An 18,425-nucleotide genomic window follows, 5' to 3' on the forward strand; every position below is an offset into this window, starting at 1 on the left:
ACTCACATAATAATATGTTGAATTTTTAAGAATTGCTAAGTATTTTTTTTACTGTAATGGATCTGTGTTTACATAGTCTCTACTGTATATATAACCGGTCTCTGTTACATGTTTGTGTTATACCTTGGTTTCTAACATTAGTATAAGAAATCAATCCTGTTTATTAGATTTTGACTGAGTGCACTGCTGGTTTTTTCCCCTAAACTACTGTTGCTGTAATTATTTAAGGCAAACATTTCCATCAAATGAATGGAAGATGTGTAAACTCAACAGCCTTAATTTAGAATACAATGGATGAATACCTTGGCGTGGCCATGTGTCCTACTTTACACAGAGAGAGTTCTCCATTTAAAGGGCTGTCCTGTACTTGAAGGACTATCTGGCTGAAGTCTGGTAAAAACAAAACAAAAAACAAACCATTAAAAGGGAGAGCAGGAGCCCAGAAGTTTCCCATCAACAACTACCACCTAGACAGCAGGTACATAGCTCGCCTGGTCACATTCTTCCCCACTAATGTGAGGAGCATTGTATTTCCATTTAAATTACAGTTACTATTTTTCTTAAATCAGCATGTGCATTTTTTGTTCTTTTTTTGTTTCTTGCAGATCTGTGTTTTGACTTTTTGGGGGGTGATTCATTAGAGGCCACCCTAGAAAACCAACGATGAGAGCACCATGTGTGCACAGGCCTCCCATTAGTGGCTATGAGAGGAAAGGATTTCATCAGTCTTGGAAATCTTGCCCTTCCTGTAATTGTCAACAATAAGAGTGTGGGCTAAATGGGGAAGCCTGTTGGTGCTCCAAGTCTGGCCTGCAGGCCACAGGTTCCCCGCCTTTGGCTTAGATTGAGCTGTGAACCGAGCCATTTTTGTGAAATTTATTATTCCAGTTCTCAACCATTGATCATGGCATTTTATGAATTGACTGTGCATTTGTTTACCTCCAAGAACGCTCACAGAATGTCCTTGTTTTATCAGTACAGAGATATCCAATATATTGTAAAATGAGGCTGATAAGAGTGGAGAATTGATCTCTTTTTATAAAAAGATGATTAAAAATTAACAAACAATTTCTAGATCTCTGTTATTCACTATATTCTGTAAACAATCAAGCAGCAGACACGTTCAGGTCTTGAGTAATAACTGTAGTCTGTCCCAAACGATAAAGGGTTTCCCGGAGGAGCATTTTCAAAAACTATAAGAGGAGTCTTCATGCAGTTTCTTGCATCTTCAACATTTATCAAATGTTAGATGGAATCCATGCTTCAAATTTTAATATTTTCTGAATACATGTTCCGGATGTTTCAGATTTAGGGACACTGAATTGAGATTGTTCAAGGCAAAAGGAAAGGAAAGGAAAGAAATAAGTCAAAAGGCATTATAAGATGCCACTGAGGACCATGGTAGGAAGAAAGAGTCTTCCTTGCATCACACCACTGATTCTCCTTCCATTTGCCTACCTATGTGTATGTATGGAACATACAGCTGCTCTGAGAGGATGAAATTATAGCTATCAAATGCCAACCTATTTATGTTCCTCTTCCCCCTACTCTCCTTTTTGTCTTGGGCTTAATTTGTGCTAAGATTACATACAAAAGTTCAGCTGTGAGGCCTATTTTTATCTCCGACAAGCAATTCAAGCTCTAATTAGGTTCTTGGCACAAACCCACAAGCCCATCCCACAAGAGCATTGCTTAGTTATCTTATATGTGAAGTGCAATGCAACATGGGTTTCTCTCATCCTTTCTTACATTTTTTAGGCACTTCGTATTATAAGTTTAAGCTGTTATATGTACTGCCGTTTCATTCACTTCTGCCATGTTGGACCGATGTGATTGGGACTGTAGGGTAGGTTGATAACTTTAAATTTAACTGAGACAGCTTCACACTAAGCTAAAAATCCAAGCAATGATGTGAGGGAATGTCTGCTTAATTGTTGAGCACAAAGGTCTGAAGCACAGATGCAGCAATCCTATACCCACATTATGTGAGGGCCAGAGATATGTTAGCGCTATGCTGGGGGAACAGTCACTGCACTGTGCTCAGCCCAGCTGGAGAGAAGAAAATGACCCAGCTAAAACAAAACAAAAATGGTGGGAAAACGTCAGGCATGCACACTGTGTCCCTGAAAACACCTCCACAACATGCACGTCAGGGACTGTGTAAGTGATGGCACCCACATTTCAGATAAACAGAGCACCAACCTACACAGGTGGGCTCTGGCAGGAAGTGCACAGTGCTCTTCTCCTCACTGAAATCCCCCTTGTGATCTCTTAAGTGTACAAGATACAGGGCCAGCACACCCTGTTATCTGAAGTATGGTCTCCCTGTTGGGTTAATCTACTACCGTTAGCGTGTTGTGATTGAGCACTGAGTTACACCATATTCTGTGGTCTGTCATGCATGTAGGCAGGTTGGCTGTTTGCACAGGGGGTGACTATTTTAATCTCCTTCCTCTCCCACTGAAGTCCCAGTTTAGTGTGAAGAACAAGCTAACCCAATAAAACGTATAATGTCTTCCATCGTTTAGCAACAAAAATACAACACTTTTAAGTGGCTTCTATTTCACCCTATCATGTGCTCCTCAAAATTTTAATTTCCTTTTTGCTTTTAACTTTTTGTGATTTTATTGCTTAGTTTTATATTTATACATTGTTAACCACAGTGATATATTTTTATGATACAGCGGTATTTAACAAACAAACAAACAAACAAACAGTACTGTATCTATGAAATCAGAATGGCTGGTGGGAAATTAAAGAGGTGAAGAGTCCATACTGGAAGAAGGAGCTTACCTAGTGTTCTGATTTAATGGTAAATGAGTTACTTTGATATATACCGTATTGTTCACTCTATAAGACGCACCAGACCACAAGATGCACCTAGTTTTTGGAGGAGTAAAACAAGAAAAAAAATATTCTGAATCTCAGAAGCCAGAACAGCAAGAGAGTGAAAGCAGCAATCCCTCTTGCTGTTCTGGCTTCTGGGATAGCTGCGCAGCCTGCATTCGCTCCATAAGACGCACACACATTTCTCCTTACTTTTTAGGAGGGAAAAAGTGAGTCTTATAGAGCAAAAAATATGGTATGTTTTTATGCTTTAAAATGTAAAACAAAATAACTATGCCTGTTTTAGGTATTGGCTTATGTGTTCTAAGAAAATTTGATTCTGTCTCAAGGGATGTGTTTTCTAATAGAGTTGCCATGCTAAGAATATTTAGGTAAAGGTAAAGGTACCCCTGCCCGTACGGGCCAGTCTTGACAGACTCTGGGGTTGTGCGCCCATCTCACTTAAGAGGCCAGGGGCCAGCGCTGTCCGGAGACACTTCCGGGTCACGTGGCCAGTGTGACAAAGCTGCATCTGGTGAGCCAGCACAGCACACGGAAACGCCGTTTACCTTCCCGCGAGTAAGCGGTCCCTATTTATCTACTTGCACCTGGGGGTGCTTTCGAACTGCTAGGTTGGCAGGCACTGGGACCGAGCAACGGGAGCGCACCCCGCCGCGGGGATTCGAACTGCCGACCTTTCGATCGGCAAGCCCTAGGCGCTGAGGCTTTTACCCACAGCGCCACCCACGTCCCGTAAGAATATTTACTTGGTGGCAAAACCCACTGAACTCAATTAGATATACAGTAGTACCTCGGGTTAAGTACTTAATTCGTTCCGGAGGTCCATTCTTAACCTGAAATTGTTCTTAACCTGAAGCACCACTTTAGCTAATGGGGCCTCCCGCTGCTGCTGCGCCGCCAGAGCACGATTTCTGTTCTCATCCTGAAGCAAAGTTCTTAACCCGAGGTACTATTTCTGGGTTAGCGAAGTCTGTAACCTGAAGTGTATGTAACCTGAAGCATATGTAACCCGAGGTATCACTGTACTTCAAAGTAAACAATCATCGGCTTGGGGGAGAAGCCTCAAAATGAAGAAGACTCACCCCATCTACTGATGAATTGTAGTATTACAATAATTTAATCTTTGGTGTTTGAAAATATAATGAGATAGGAAAATGTGGGGTGACAATTGTTTGGTTGGTACTCTTGCACTCATACATACAATTCAAGATTAAAGTCAAGGCCTTGTGTGTTTTCTGATTCCAGGTTTCAAGAGTGACATTTAGACTGCGTACTCCTATTTACTCTGCATCTAATGCACTTTCACTGCTGGTTTGGGAGTGGTGTACACATGATAGACACATGATGATGTGGTGTACGCAATCCATATCTGTCAAATCAGAGGGAAGCTGGTTCAAGGGAAGCAGCGTATTTCTCAAGATACAGGACTGAGATGGACTGTGGTGAATATCATGTGTACATGTCTTGAATAATCAATGGTGGGAGCGCACTGTAGCCAGAGTAAGAGGTAATATGTACACAGACTGTGATTAGATGTGTTCCCCGCCCCCAACAAACTTTGATCCAATTTTTTTGATCCACAGAACAGCCTCAATGCATTGTAAATCTTGTCTTTAAACACAGTAATGGTCTAAAACACAGCTAGGCCATTCTTCTTCTCAATTCAGGTCAAAGCTGACCTGGGTGGGGGGATGCATGAAAACACAGTACTTTATAACACATGCCTGAGGATGTGACCTCTCCCCAGCCCCACCCATTATATATTGTTGAATGTAGTTAATATATATTCTCTGAGTGGGTCCCAATAAAGGATAGAACTAGATTTGTGGCTAATGATGTATGCTTATTGCTTCCTCAACCAGCAATAGGAGTTCTCTGGTTGCAGAGGAAACAGTAGTAATCCATAGTAGGGGAAGCAGAATTCCCTGTTCTGAAAAGTCTAATTTGTGTTCCATTTTTGTTTTTTAAACATCATGTTTCTAGCACATGGTCTGGCCATTAGTAGCTGGACTGAAAGGAGGACCCAGCCATTCATCATAGCCTCCATCACAGTGGTGCTCGCAGGTGGCTATGTAGTTTGTATATGGATCTGAGGGGATTTTGTGCGTGCTTGTGGACGGTGTGTATAGGGCTGGGGAGTGTAAATAGAAGGGGGAAATGTGTGTGTAGATGGATGGGGGTATGTGTCTGTGGTAGAATGAAGGGAGGGGCAGCTTATAGACTATTCTAGCCCCCCCACATGTGCTACCTGAGGCAGTCACTGTATATAATAGTAAAAACCAACCCTGCCACCCTGAAGGACTGAGTGCAAAGCTTCCACACCAGAAACTGCAGGTTCCAGTTATAACCTCTGAATACCAAACCTGTCCAACATTTCAGGCAACTCTCACACCAAAGATCATGGCCTGAGGATGTGATCTCTACCCTGCCTCCACCCATTGCATATTGAATGTTCTTCAGTAGCCAGACTGGCCTTATTGCCTTAAAAACAAAGTAAGTTTGTGTGTGTGTGTGTGTGTGTGTGTGTGTATTACAGTGGTACCTTGGGTTAAGTACTTAATTCGTTTCGGAGGTACGTTCTTAACCTGAAACTGTTCTTAACCTGAGGTACCACTTTAGCTAATGGGGCCTCCCACTGCCACCACGCGATTTCTGTTTTCATCCTGAAGCAAAGTTCTTAACCCGAGGTACTATTTCTGGGTTAGCGGAGTCTGTAACCTGAAGCGTATGTAACCTGAGGCACCACTGTATTATGTATTTTATTGATTAACTACATTTGTAGTTAAAATATATTCTCTGGGTAGGTCCCCAAAAATAAAATTATAAAATCCAGCATTCCTCTTCTCCCAGGACTTTGGTTATTTAAACAATATATAGCATTACCTTTTAAACTGTACGGGGGGGTGTGTGTTATTGTTTTCGTTTGCTATTATGGTGAATCTCCCTGTGATCTTTTGATGAAGCATTGTGGGCGGGGGTGGGGGGTTTGCAGACTGAGGTGAGGGCCAGTGTCCCTTTTGCCCTAGTGGACCAGCCTGTGCTGTTTGTGAGGACGGAGTGGGGCGGGGAGGCTAGGGGTGGCAGTGGTGGTGGAAAAAGTCTTAACCGGACGCCCAAAAGACCATAACGCACTTTAATCTCAGTGGAGCCGATCGTAATAACTGTAACTCAAACACATTCAGCAGTGTTTACTAACTGGGTAGGTAGCTGCGGGGATGCGGGGGTACGAAGTGCACCTGTTTGCATTGCCTGCAAAAAAGCAAAACGCAAAATTTTCTCCAAAAAGCAAAACAGTGGTTTGCCAGAGAGAGGAAGGGAAGGGACCAAAAAAAGTGAAGACTTATTCTAGGTCAATAGACAGAACTGGAGATTGGAAATGCTCCTCTTTGTAGAAATGGAGAGAGATCGTAGTACTGTTGGAAACAACCCACGAGTGACTTTTCCTGCAGAATCCCATTAAAACGGAACAGGAGCTTGAATGGGATGAAAATATAGTCATATAAGAAGTTATAATATTTTTTCTCCAAGAACTGAATTTTAGTAGATGCAGTTTAGGGCGTCTTCCACCCTCCCCCTTCTCTCGTCGCACTGTCATTAATACGACACAGACAGGCATGAAAACAAAGTCAATAATACACAAATATTAGCCTGATGTAGTCAACTGAAGGAAATCAACCGTGCTGGAATTGCTGTCAGGGGGAGAGTCTGGGGAAGGCGGAGAGGTGCAGCCACACTTTCCTAACAGTCCCTATAACTAGTCATCGTAGAAGATTATAAAACAGCTGGAGGGCCAAGTTTGGCCATGCCTGAATATAAGGATGACACGATTGGCTAAAAGCGGGTGAGAGTCGGGAGTCTTGGGGATTTAGTTAAAGACCCTCTCTAATCATTCGACCACTCCGGGTGAGATAATGGTCCTTTAAGGGGAGGAGGAGCTAAGTGGCTGACGTCATTATGCTGGTGTATGTGATCCAGGAAATAGAAGAATCCCGAGGAACCATTTTAAACAGTGCGAGGAGTTTCAATGGCGTGAACGACATCAAGAGCCGAGCGCTTCCGATGGATACGGGTTTATAAAGGTAAGAGGAAGATGCACATAATCCCAAGTAAAGTGAGGAAACTGAGAGTATTCCCTCCAAACCTTAAGAACTGCGCGTAGTGTTGTGGAAACGAGATATTATTATATTTTTTGGTGGCAGAGTTTTGTGTGTTTCTATAAACATGAGTGCGTGCTTTAAAAGAGTACCTCAAATCCAGCAAAAGTTAAATCCGTGTCTCTAGGAAGTGCTGCAATTTATTTACTTTTTACTTCTAAGGAGTTCATTTACACATTACTTTTGCAGTTACTCTCCAATATATTTCTCAAGCTGAAATCCTGTTGTTTTATCTGAAGTTTCTAGATCTTAAGTATACATTTGTTGATAAAAGCTCCATTGAAATATGTTGAACTTTCTTCCAAGGAGATTCAAGATAGAGTTGATAGGGTGCAATTCAAAAGCCACTCATAAATGCTGTGGTAGCATTTCTGCCATTGGATGGTTGTAAAAAGGTAAAGGTACCCCTGCCCGTACGGGCCAGTCTTGCCAGACTCTAGGGTTGTGCGCTCATCTCACTCTATAGGCCGGGAGCCAGCGTTGTCCGCAGACACTTCCGGGTCACGTGGCCAGCATGACAAGCTGCATCTGGCGAGCCAGCGCAGCACACGGAACGCCGTTTACCTTCCCGCTGGTAAGCGGTCCCTATTTATCTACTTGCACCCAGAGGTGCTTTCGAACTGCTAGGTTGGCACGCGCTCGGACCGAGCAACGGGAGCGCACCCCGCCGTGGGGATTCGAACCGCCGACCATGCGATCGGCAAGTCCTAGGCGCTGAGGTTTTACCCACAGCACCACCCGCGTCCCTATTGGATGGTTGACTTTACACTATTTTAGTATCCTCATTACAGCTATTGATTTCAGTGGAGCCTAATTCTGAATAAATGTTTTTATGTGTAACTGTGCTGATTTGATCTGTTCAAGCTAAAGAAGAACTTTTGCTGGTAACAAGATACAGTATTAGACTGCTCATCCATGACTTGAGCTATTATGTTTTCCCATCCTGGTAATCCTCTTCCAGAAAAGATGCAGAAGTACAATAAAGATATATTTGTGTTTGGGCTACCTCTGCATTTCAAAGTGTTTGCTTAAAACTGATGGTGTGAATAAGATAAATAAGGATTTGCAAATGTGCATCATACAGGCATACTTGTCAGGAAGCTATTATTGGATGCAGTTTGTTGTACTATATACTATGTAGCCAAAGACACCCACAACTGGAGGCTGCAATTAGCAAAGGATGATTAGCGCACCTCACTTGCCTCGCTAAAGGTTGGAATGGCTCTGCCCTGAACTCCCCTTCTCAATATTCGCAAGTTGGACTTTGACCTTTCATCTGCTTTCCCTGAGAATGATGTGCATGCCTTGTGATATGTTACTTCATACCATTACTTCCTAAAACAGCTCTGCAGTTTCCACTGGAATGATATATACTGCTTCGCTGTTTCCTAGCCAAACATTCTCTATGTAATGTGTGAAATGGCCATTAGGGAGAGTACAGACTTCAGTGACGGTCCCTATATAGACATCAGAAAGACCCAAATTATGAAAAGTACAGTGGTACCTCAGGTTAAGTACTTAATTAATTCCGGAGGTCCGTACTTAACCTGAAACTGTTCTTAACCCGAAGCACCACTTTAGCTAATGGGGCCTCCTGCTGCTGCCACGCCGGCAGAGCATGCTTTCTGTTCTCATCCTGAAGCAAAGTTCTTAACCGAGGTACTATTTCTGGGTTAACGGAGTCTGTAACCTGAAGTGTATGTAACCTGAAGCATATGTAACCCGAGGTACCACTGCACTATATTGTACTCAAGGAACATATATAAAAGGGTAATATGGTGCACATAGGACATTGTGCAATATATGTACACAATGGAATGTTGATCATTCCTCTATTTAGACAGTTGACCATGGTAGGCATTCGGAAGCTTCTTGATTTAAATAGGCATGGGATTTCTCCTGAACACATCTGAATCCTTGTGCTGGAGCAATACCCCTGGTTACTGGGCATTTCAGGCCTCTGAAGGATGGCCTACTACCCTATAACCTGTGCACATACTGAGATTGACAGCTGAGACCTTATCCTCGTACCTCCAATGTTCAAGAGAGTACAGGGCCTTTTCTGTTATGGTGCTCCAATTGTGGAATGCTATCTCCAAAAATACTCTTTTTGCACCCATTTTTCTCTTAACTTGTGTTCAATTATACCAAAGCTCTATGGTTTTAGTTTCAGGAGCTGTTTATTGCCATTCAAGACCCACACAGTGGGTCCTACAGAGCTTGAAGACTTCCTTCGATTAGAAGACAGAAAAATGATGTCCCTGGACAATTTTCAAAAGACAGTCCTGAACCCAGTAACTATCTCCTGTACATCTTCTTTCCTTTTGACGGCTGTAGATTTTGTCATTTCACCTTAAAGAAAGCTTGTTTTACAGTAAAAGTGAAGCGAAAATTTAGAGAACTAGGCCAAAGGCACAGTGGATGAAGAGAAAGAAGGGCTGGCAGAAGTATAGTTTCCCATGTGATTGTGGGCTGAGAGGAGAGGCTAATGGCCCGGGTGTGGGGGAAGTCTGATAGCAGCGAGTTTAATTAGAAGGAAGCCCCATGGGTTCAAAGTTACTTCCTAGGATTTAGGCTTGCAGCTAGGGGAGTGTGGACAAGTAGTTCTCAGAGCTCTGTGTGTACTACTATCTTTTTGGAGAAGAAAGGCACATAGGTGAGGATTAGAAATCTAGTCCAAATTAATTTGATGTCTCCTCTTTGTCCTGGGACTGCTCTAGGTCCCAAGCCCATGTTGTATATCAGGGATGTCCAACAGGTCGATTGTGATCTACTGGTAGATCCCCAGGAGGTCTTGGTAGACCACGGTTGATCGCTGGGTCCCTTTCCTTAGTGTTGGTAAAATAGAATCTGGTCCCACCCTCCATTGTTGCATGATCTGCAAAACGGAAGATGGACTTTACTCAGCAAGTAAACTCTTTCTCCCTTGAGCTTAGGCTTGAATTCACAAAAATCTGTGCTTTCCTCCTACCTAAAAAAAGCTCAACAACTTGGAACTGAACCCCCCAAAAGGGGGTAGATCACTGCCAGTTTTTAATTCTGTGAGTAGATCGCAGTCTCTTGGGAGTTGGCAACCCCTGTTGTATATGGATAATGCACCCACCAGTTCCTAGAAGAGATTTATTGTTTTACACTGGTCAGTTCAAACAAATAAGTATGCCAGCTGCCTTAGACTGTGTCCCAGCAAAGAGTTTCTCTGAATTGGGGAAACTAGTAGATCTTGCTAATTATGATTCCCCCCCCCAGCCCCCAATAAAAATTGTTCAAAACCTGCTTTTGTTGAGTCCTGGTTAGTGAAATACAGGAAAGGCTAATAATGTAAATAAACTATGTATAAATTTCATTTTTATTCTTCTCAGGCCTGAAGCATAATAATTCCATTTCCCTCTTCTTTTTATAGAGTATTCCGTATGCTGGGACTATAATTGGGGGTCTTTTGCCTGGAGAGCTTGTGGTCATACGTGGGTCCGTCCCAGAAAGTGCAGAAAGGTAAGACTTCAAATAAGATATTTATAAATAGTCCTCTGGTAGGTGATGGTGGAAGGCAAGCACATAAAGAAATGACAGCAGAACACGTTCCCTCACATATTGAAATGGTTGCATCAAATCCATATGAAATTAAAGCTTTTGAGAAGTGTTACAAATTGCTGGAAGCACTTGCTGCTTCAACATCATAGGTTTCAAATAATGCACGGCTTGGGAAAGTAATTGGCTTCTGCTCCTAAGATCTGAACATTAAATGAAGGTCATGATAAAGTGAATATGCAAGAAGTCTGGCTTACGCAATGACTGAAATGTATGTGTATATTAATTAATGTTTTAAAATGTTCACTAGATTTTGGGGTGGGGTGGGGTAGTATTTCTGGTAATTGCTAGTGACCTGTGCCATAGCCATGAACACACCCACTTAAAAAATAATAATAATGGCTTTCATTACATCTATGACATGGACATATATAGACTACGAAGAGCCTTTCTGTGTTTCATACACCATCTTTAGTATCAGAAGTTGAAAGGTGGAACTGATGCTTGTATTCTCATCTTGCTGAGAGTAGTTTGGTATCTTCAGCTGTGAGTCCAGTGACCAAGCTATGGCTAAGCCCTCTGCCAATGTGACTGTGTTGCCATGAGCAGGAGCCAAACTAAGAGTTAGGTGCTCCTATTATCCAGCTCAATTTTCTGGATTCATATAGCAGACATGGAATATAGAGCAAGCAATTAAACCACAGAGCCTAGGACTTGCCAATCAGAAGGTAGGTGGTTCGAATCCCTGCGACGGGGTGAGCTCCCGTTGCTCGGTCCCTGCTCCTGCCAGCCTAGCAGTTCGAAAGCACGTCAAAGTGCAAGTAGATAAATAGGTACCGCTCCAGCGGGAAGGTAAACAGCGTTTCTGTGTGCTGCTCTGGTTCTCCAGAAGCGGCTTAGTCATGCTGGCCATATGACCTGGAAGCTGTACGCCAGCTCCCTCAGCCAATAAAGTGAGATGAGTGCCGCAACCCCAGAGTCGGTCACGACTGGACCTAATGGTCAGGGGTCCCTTTACCTTTACCTTTACCCTATTCTCACAGGTAGCAATTATGCAGTTGACCTCTCCTGCCTTAGATAGTTGTTGCATGTTGCTTATGGGAGGGTTGAATTGACCGATGTGTTTCAATTTACTGCCAGGTTCCAGATAGACTTCCAGTGTGGCAATAGCACAAAACCTCGGGCTGATGTAGCCTTTCATTTCAACCCCCGCTTCAAAAAATCTGGTTGCATCGTTTGCAATACCCTACAAAATGAAAGATGGGGCTGGGAAGAGATAACTCACGCAATGCCTTTTGGAAAAGGAAAGCCATTTGAGATTGTTTTTATGGTTCTGCATGATAAATTCCAGGTGAGTTATTAGAAGCTGATTACTTACTTACTTAGCCAATCTGTCATGCCCAAAAGCACAGAGGGTGCAATCCAGCCAAAATCAGGCATTGACGTCACACTGGTTTCAACAGGATTTAAGAGCTTAACTCTCCCACTGAAATTAGTAGAACTTAAGAAGTGCTTAATTTTGCCTGAATTGCTCCATTTCAAACAACTTGAGTGTTTGTGGATCAGTGCTCTTTATAGCCACTGCAGGGTTTAATTTTTGTTTTTGTTTTGCTTCTAGATGAAGTTGTGTTGATGTGAATAAAACATACTGTCATAGTGAATTATAGAGTTGTAAAACATAATAGAAAAAGAGGATGGTATCACTGTTTCTTGACAAGGTTAAGCCATGCAGACTAGTTGCATGGTACAGAATATGTCAGGATGGCACTCTTACCTGTTGGTCTAAGAAGCATGCAGCTAGGAGGAAGAGGTTTTCCATTTCCTGCAAGGATCCACTCTTTCCTGTCTTACATGTAGAAAACTACTGGTTTAATAGTAGTGCGTAGGTTGCAGTAAACCAGAGAGACAAGAAGTGGGAGGCAGCAATGGTTAATGAACCAACACTTGCTAGTAAGATTGTATTCAGGCATCAAAAAACTACATTTGGAGCTGAATGCAACTAATGACAAATATTTCTGCTCAGAATGTGTCTCCTATTCTCACAATTTGCTGTCTTCTTACCAGCACACCTGTCACTTTTTTATTTTAAAGGCAGTGTTGAAGAAATTGTTCACCCATTTTTCATGAACACATAATTCCTTCTCTTAAAAACTGCATGATCAGGGTGTTTTTTGTCTTGTTTTTTAACATTAACAAATGCTGCAATGGCGCCCATACATCTGCCTGATAAATTGGATGCAGTATACTGCCAAAAGGGAGGGAGAAAATGTGAAGATGATAAAGTGTCTGTAGTGTCTGAGTTTCGTAAAGTAACCAGGATTTTAGCTTTTGCTGGCAGCTGTAATTCATAAGCTGTTTGGGTGAATGGGTGCAGTGGTGATATTCTCAAGCTGGGGGGGGGATTACAAAGAAAGAGAAAAGTGTCAATAGCAAAGGAAGCAGCCAAAAAGAGAAATGGACAATTTTCGTTAGCTGAAAATAATAGCAAACCTTTGCAGAGCTGCAGTAAGATAGATGTCATTCCATGACAAAACCAGGACACGAAGCTCAAAACCTGGGATACAGTGCTGATTTATTGCGCTTCCACCTTGTGCAATTAGTATATGGAAAGATACTAGTTGTGTGCGGACACAATTTTAGAAGACAGATTGTCCTTCCAGCTTTTGGGTTTGTGTTGTCCTTGGGACTTACTGCTGACAGCTCAATAACTTACATGCCAGGCTTCCAGAGCATGCAGACCAAGCATTTTGAGACAGTTGAATCAGAGAATATTGTGAAAAGTTGCATCTAGGCGCCTTATTTGTTTTCAGAAATGTAAAAATGAGAAACTGCCAACAGCTTTGTTGGAAGCCAGTTGCATGCCAAAAGAACTTAAACTAAGATGCATTTGCATGAATAAATATAAAGTTCGGATGATAGCATATTTTCACCAAAACTGTGTGAAATAGCTGTGTGTTTTTGTTTCTATTTTTTCCTAGGTATCTGTAAATGGAAAGCACTTGTTGATCTACAAGCATAGGCTTAACCTTGAAAAAATAGATACAATTGGAATATATGGAAATGTGCAAGTCAATATGATAGGATTTGTGTCAAATGCGGTAAGTTATTAAATAACGCAGCGACCTATTTAGGGATTAGATAGATAGATAGATAGATAGATAGATAGATAGATAGATAGTATTAAGCTTATCTTATCCTTCCTCCAAGGTGATATATATTATTTATTTCCCACCCCCATTTTTCCTCGTCACAACTCTGTTAAGTAGGTTGGATTGAAAGCTAGTGATTGGCCTAATGTCATTTGGTGAGCTTCATGGCCAAGTGCGCATCTGAACATGAGTCCCCCCAAATTCACTCCAATACTCTAACCACTGCATCCACATTGCCTGTCTATATTACAGACATTTTTCTGCTGCTTACAATTTCATGCTGCGGTGGAACACGTAAAGAGCAGCTATGGATAGGTCAGAATAGATCTGATGGTGTGCTTCACTCCCAGCTAGGAAGGGGAGAAAATATTGCCTGCAGCAGCAGTGTGTGATTTTTGACAGAGGAATTGCCCGGTGGCTTGGGCAGTGAGAAATATTGTACCCTGAGCACAGTATTTATATAACTACTAACATGAACAGTTTGGGGCCTAGTGTGTCTGCATGATGTCCTCATATTGTCTATGGAGAGTTCATAAATAATGAAGAGCCTGTTTTGCTTTTGAGGAAGTGATTCCACATTCTCTCCACACAAATTGGTGTATCACTGAAGTGGCAGATATCCTTGCAATGCATTAGTCAGTCTACCTCATTTGACTTTGTGCCTCTGTGGTGACCTTCTATAGAAGAAGTTGTGCGATCTGCCCCTGCTGGATCATCACTGCCTTGCTAATGTGTTTGAGGACCATCTTAAAAAAGTGGGGGTGGGAAATCTGTGACCCTCTAGATCAGGCATAGGCAGACTCGGCCCTCCAGATGTTTTGGGACTACAACTCCCATCATCCCTAGCTAACAGGACCAGTGGTCAGGGATGATGGGAGTTGTAGTCTCAAAACATCTGGAGGGCCAAGTTTGCCTATGCCTGATCTAGATGTTGCTGAACTCCAGCTCCCGTCAGCCCCAGCCAGCATGGCCGATGGTCAGGGATGTAGGAGGTTTCATCCAACAACAACAGGTCGCAGGTTCCCACCCTGGCTTTAAAGCAATGAAAAACCATCTCTCCTTCAACAGCTTGCTGATGAAACATTCGCAGTTAGAAAGATATTCAGAGATGACAGCTCATTATGTGAGTTTTCTGTGACCTGTGAGTGTTGATCTCTCAACCTGTCTTTTCTCTGCAGTCTTTGCAAGGCTCTCAGCCATCCTTGCTAGGGGCAACAAAGACAAACGCAGGAAATGTAGGTATTCTTCTTATCTGGCTAGGTTCACTGCTTTGTTCTTCTTAGGTTACAGCAAAGTCTCTCTTTCTCTTTCCAGCAGGAAGAAGTCCCTGATGTGTCACAGTTTGTAAGTATCAGTTGGCATGTAAACCACATTTGAAACACAATGCAAGAGTTATTAGGGAGTAGGCACAGATGAGCTTTTTCACATGACCCCTTGATGCAGAATTGTGTAGCCTCATTCTTGCTTAAGTGGCCATTCATTTTGAAATAATTTTTGTAAGGTAAAGTCTTGTCTCTCCATCCCTTCACTATTTGCTAGGGTATTGGGCCAGTCACACTTCTCTGAAGTCTCTCAGCTCCACTCACCTCACAGAGTGTTTGTTGTGGGGGAGGAAGGGAAAGGAGAATGTTAGCCGCTTTGAGACTCCTGAAGGGGAGTGAAAGGCGGGATATCAAATCCAAACTCTGCTTCTTCTTCTATTAATGAGAGAGTGTATACTTTATAAATTTATCCTTATTCTTCAAGCCATGTTATGCAACTGTATTTTTCCATGGCTACCACAGTTGATTTCCTGCAGTAAACATGCAATATGTGTGTCTTTCTCACCATCATAGGACATGTGATGGGAAGCACTGTTTGTCTGCAGTTTCCCACTCTGCATTCCTCTTCCCATGTTTACTGTGGGAGCTACAGTTGCACCTGATGGAATTGTGATTGCCACTTAAAGTTTGAATAAATCTTGTGGGAGAGTACCTCATTAAAAACACCAGTGAACGTAAGGTTTGATGTAAACCACTTGGAGGGTTTTGTAGACTAAGCAGTATATAACACTCTTTTTTTAAAAAAAAAAAGGCAATGAGAGGAAAAGCTGAGGAATTAGTAAAAGGATAAATGTATTGTCAAAATAAAGAGGGGCATTCCAAATGATATCCGAACCTGTTTTATGTTTGCTTGTCATCCAAAAATGGAATGAACAGTGCGGCAGGTGTAAAAACTAACTGATAACAGGATTCATGTTTCGAGAGAAACGTTTCAGTCCATTAATTTTGGAATAATAATTCTAAGCATGGTTACATTTTCAGGTAGTTCCTTACATTGCAAGACTTCATTCTCCTCTTGAGCCTGGGCGAACAATTGTCGTAAAAGGAGAAATTAATGAAAAAGCAAATGGGTTAGTAAAATCAGAGTGGCATTTGTCATTTTTCTTAGGCTGTTTTAACATGCTGTTGTTTTTGGTCTCTTTCTCTCTGTGTATTTAGAATACACTAATAGCATAATCCAAAGTATCATGACTAAGTTCTTCTTGGAAGTATTAAGAATCAGAAACCTACATGCTCTGGATAAAACATAGCAACCGCCTTGGAACCCTTTCACTGTATTTCTGATTTATTTTGCTTTTGAAAATGTTTTTGTTGGTGTGTGTAAATAAAAGAAGTCATTAAAAAAAATTGCAAGTTCTAATCAGAACCTTTGTTGTCACTGATTGTTGTAAACCATAATAGCAGTACTTTCTGACTTCTTTCAGTAATTCCCACCACTGTCCAGTATGATAGCGATGCTGCAGTAGCTTAACATCACTATTTTGTTCACAGCTTTGCCATTAACCTTAAAGCCAGTGACTCAGATGACATTGCTCTGCATCTGAATCCCCGAATAAGAGATAAAGCTTTTGTGAGAAATTCCTACCTGGACAGCAGCTGGGGAGAAGAAGAAAAGCAGATCCCTCATTTTCCTTTTGCTCCAGGAATGTATTTTGAGGTAACTAATTAAACAAATACAGACCAGCAGTGATCTGCTGCAGTATGTGCAATGCAGACGTTTGCAGGGGATGAAAAAATAGTGTTGGACTGGGTAGAGGAGAATATGGTGTAACATTAGTTCTCCCACAGAGACTAAACTCTGGCCCTCTGAAATGTTTTTGGATTTAAAGTCCCATCATCAGTGACCATTCTGTTGGTGGCAGCTGATGGGAGCTGGAATCCCAACAGTTCTAGACAGTTATGAGTACTTTCTACCATATTTCTTTCTCTGGAGCATGTACCATGGACATGCAGAATTTGGTAGCTGATTATCATAGATGGCAGGGACATGTTTGAAGTCGCAGGACGATTCAAGTAGAAATGCACTATGCCCAGTGACTCGGGCAAGAATGGTGATGTTTTGGAATCTATACCTCCTTTGCCCAGATCATGGAATATTTTTGTCAGGACTGAACCGTGATAGGATGACTAGACTCACACTACAGATTTCTGCCAGCCTCGGTCTGTGCATCAACTTAATACAGCACAATCAGCTGTTTATGTCACAGCAGTTTAAGCAGTGTGGCAGATAGGACCTTTGTCGCATATTCCCTTCCCCTTGCCTGCAAGGCTGCTAGGTAGCTCACAGGTGCAGCACAAGGAGAGGTTGTAGCTTCAGCACACAGCATCCTATAGTCTTAAAAGTTTCTATTTCTAAACATGTTCCGAAACTATTTGAATATTACGGTTGCGAACTATCCTACCTTGTAAATGATTCCTCAAACATAGCCATCCTTAGTTGTTGGGTAGGTTGTAGCCTTCGCCTTGCAGATGCTCCTATCTTACGCACCCCATAACTTTGAATGTTTTTAATTTAACTAAGGATGTCAAATGTCTTTAACTTTCAGTTGATAATACTCTGCAAGGCCCATCAGTACAACATTGCGATCAACGGTGTGCATGCCATAGAGTACAAACACCGGTTCAAACAACTTGGAAAGATCAGCATCCTGGAAATCCGTGGGGACCTTCGACTGCTGGATGTGAGGAGCTGGTAACCGTGATGCAGTACTTGTGTGTTACTTTCAAAGTGATTTTAAAAAGGTCTCCTTGAATCCCTTCCTCTAATCTTGAGGACACTGAGCAGCATTAAACTTGATCCATCAACCGCAGCAAAAAATGCATATATACTGGATGCAGATTGCTTACAAAAACCTTTCTGTATTTGTCCATGGAAATCAACTGACATAATATCTAAAAACTAACCATAGCTTGCAGAATAAACATACTGTTGATTCACAGTGTAATGTTAAGTTATAAATAGTTACCAGCTGCTGTTACTAAAATTGTGTATGCTAAATTCAACTAGTGAATTTGAAGACTATATTGTTAACCTAACTCTGCTGCTGGTAATGGAAGGTACAGCAGATTCAAAAGAACTCTTATGTTCTTACCTTTCTCATGCTTTTAGAACATTTCTAGAAATTATAACCAGTATATACTCTCAACTGGTTGCACTGTACTGGAAAATACATATTCTCATGAAGGGCACCATTAGTAGTCTCAATGGTGTCTTTCTTCACAAAAACATGACTAAAATGGAGAAGTTCCTATTTTGTTGTACCAGATAAGTGTTTGGGGTTTAGGGATTAGAGACAAAGGGTCTCTCTCTCTCAGCTGAATAGCTCTGAAGGGTGCAGAATTAAAATTTTACTTCTGTGAAGCTGTGTAGAGAAAATTAAAGAATTTTGCAAGTCATGGTATTAGCTTTTTAAAAAATGAACTATAAT

At 41.8% G+C, this 18,425-nt stretch overlaps 1 protein-coding gene and 1 long non-coding RNA gene across 6 annotated transcripts; both read left to right on the forward strand.

Annotated features, from left to right (window-relative positions):
• The first annotated feature begins 6,805 nt into the window (after nt 1-6,805).
• LGALS8 (galectin 8) lies at nt 6,806-17,948 on the forward strand. Of its 5 annotated transcripts, none has more exons than XM_053382589.1 (10): nt 6,806-6,926; nt 9,169-9,295; nt 10,402-10,490; nt 11,667-11,877; nt 13,505-13,624; nt 14,854-14,910; nt 14,990-15,019; nt 15,979-16,067; nt 16,489-16,654; nt 17,544-17,948. In XM_053382589.1, exons 2-10 carry the CDS (start codon nt 9,254-9,256, stop codon nt 17,691-17,693), a joined length of 954 nt encoding a protein of 317 aa, XP_053238564.1. In that variant the 5' UTR covers nt 6,806-6,926; nt 9,169-9,253; the 3' UTR covers nt 17,694-17,948. The 5 variants fall into 5 exon arrangements, with proteins under 5 accessions (XP_053238564.1, XP_053238566.1, XP_053238568.1 ...); XM_053382591.1 differs by having other exon boundaries at nt 14,993-15,019; XM_053382590.1 differs by having other exon boundaries at nt 6,820-6,926; nt 9,175-9,295.
• LOC128410846 (uncharacterized) lies at nt 15,026-15,732 on the forward strand. Its single transcript, XR_008329617.1, has 2 exons — nt 15,026-15,226; nt 15,384-15,732. It is a non-coding gene; the product is annotated as an uncharacterized LOC128410846 (long non-coding RNA).
• Nucleotides 17,949-18,425: the final 477 nt, after the last annotated feature.

The sequence above is a fragment of the Podarcis raffonei genome, chromosome 3, assembly GCF_027172205.1.
Source record: "Podarcis raffonei isolate rPodRaf1 chromosome 3, rPodRaf1.pri, whole genome shotgun sequence".
Classification (NCBI taxonomy): Eukaryota; Metazoa; Chordata; class Lepidosauria; order Squamata; family Lacertidae; genus Podarcis; species Podarcis raffonei.

Excerpts from the sequence above, each read along its gene's own strand:
- LGALS8 (XM_053382589.1), top strand. The coding sequence starts at position 9,254 with ATGATGTCCCTGGACAATTTTCAAAAGACAGTCCTGAACCCA. Across the intron at positions 14,911-14,989 it reads CAAAGACAAACGCAGGAAAT|CAGGAAGAAGTCCCTGATGT; the intron begins GTAGGTATTCTT and ends TTCTCTTTCCAG. Across the intron at positions 16,068-16,488 it reads ATTAATGAAAAAGCAAATGG|CTTTGCCATTAACCTTAAAG; the intron begins GTTAGTAAAATC and ends TTTTGTTCACAG.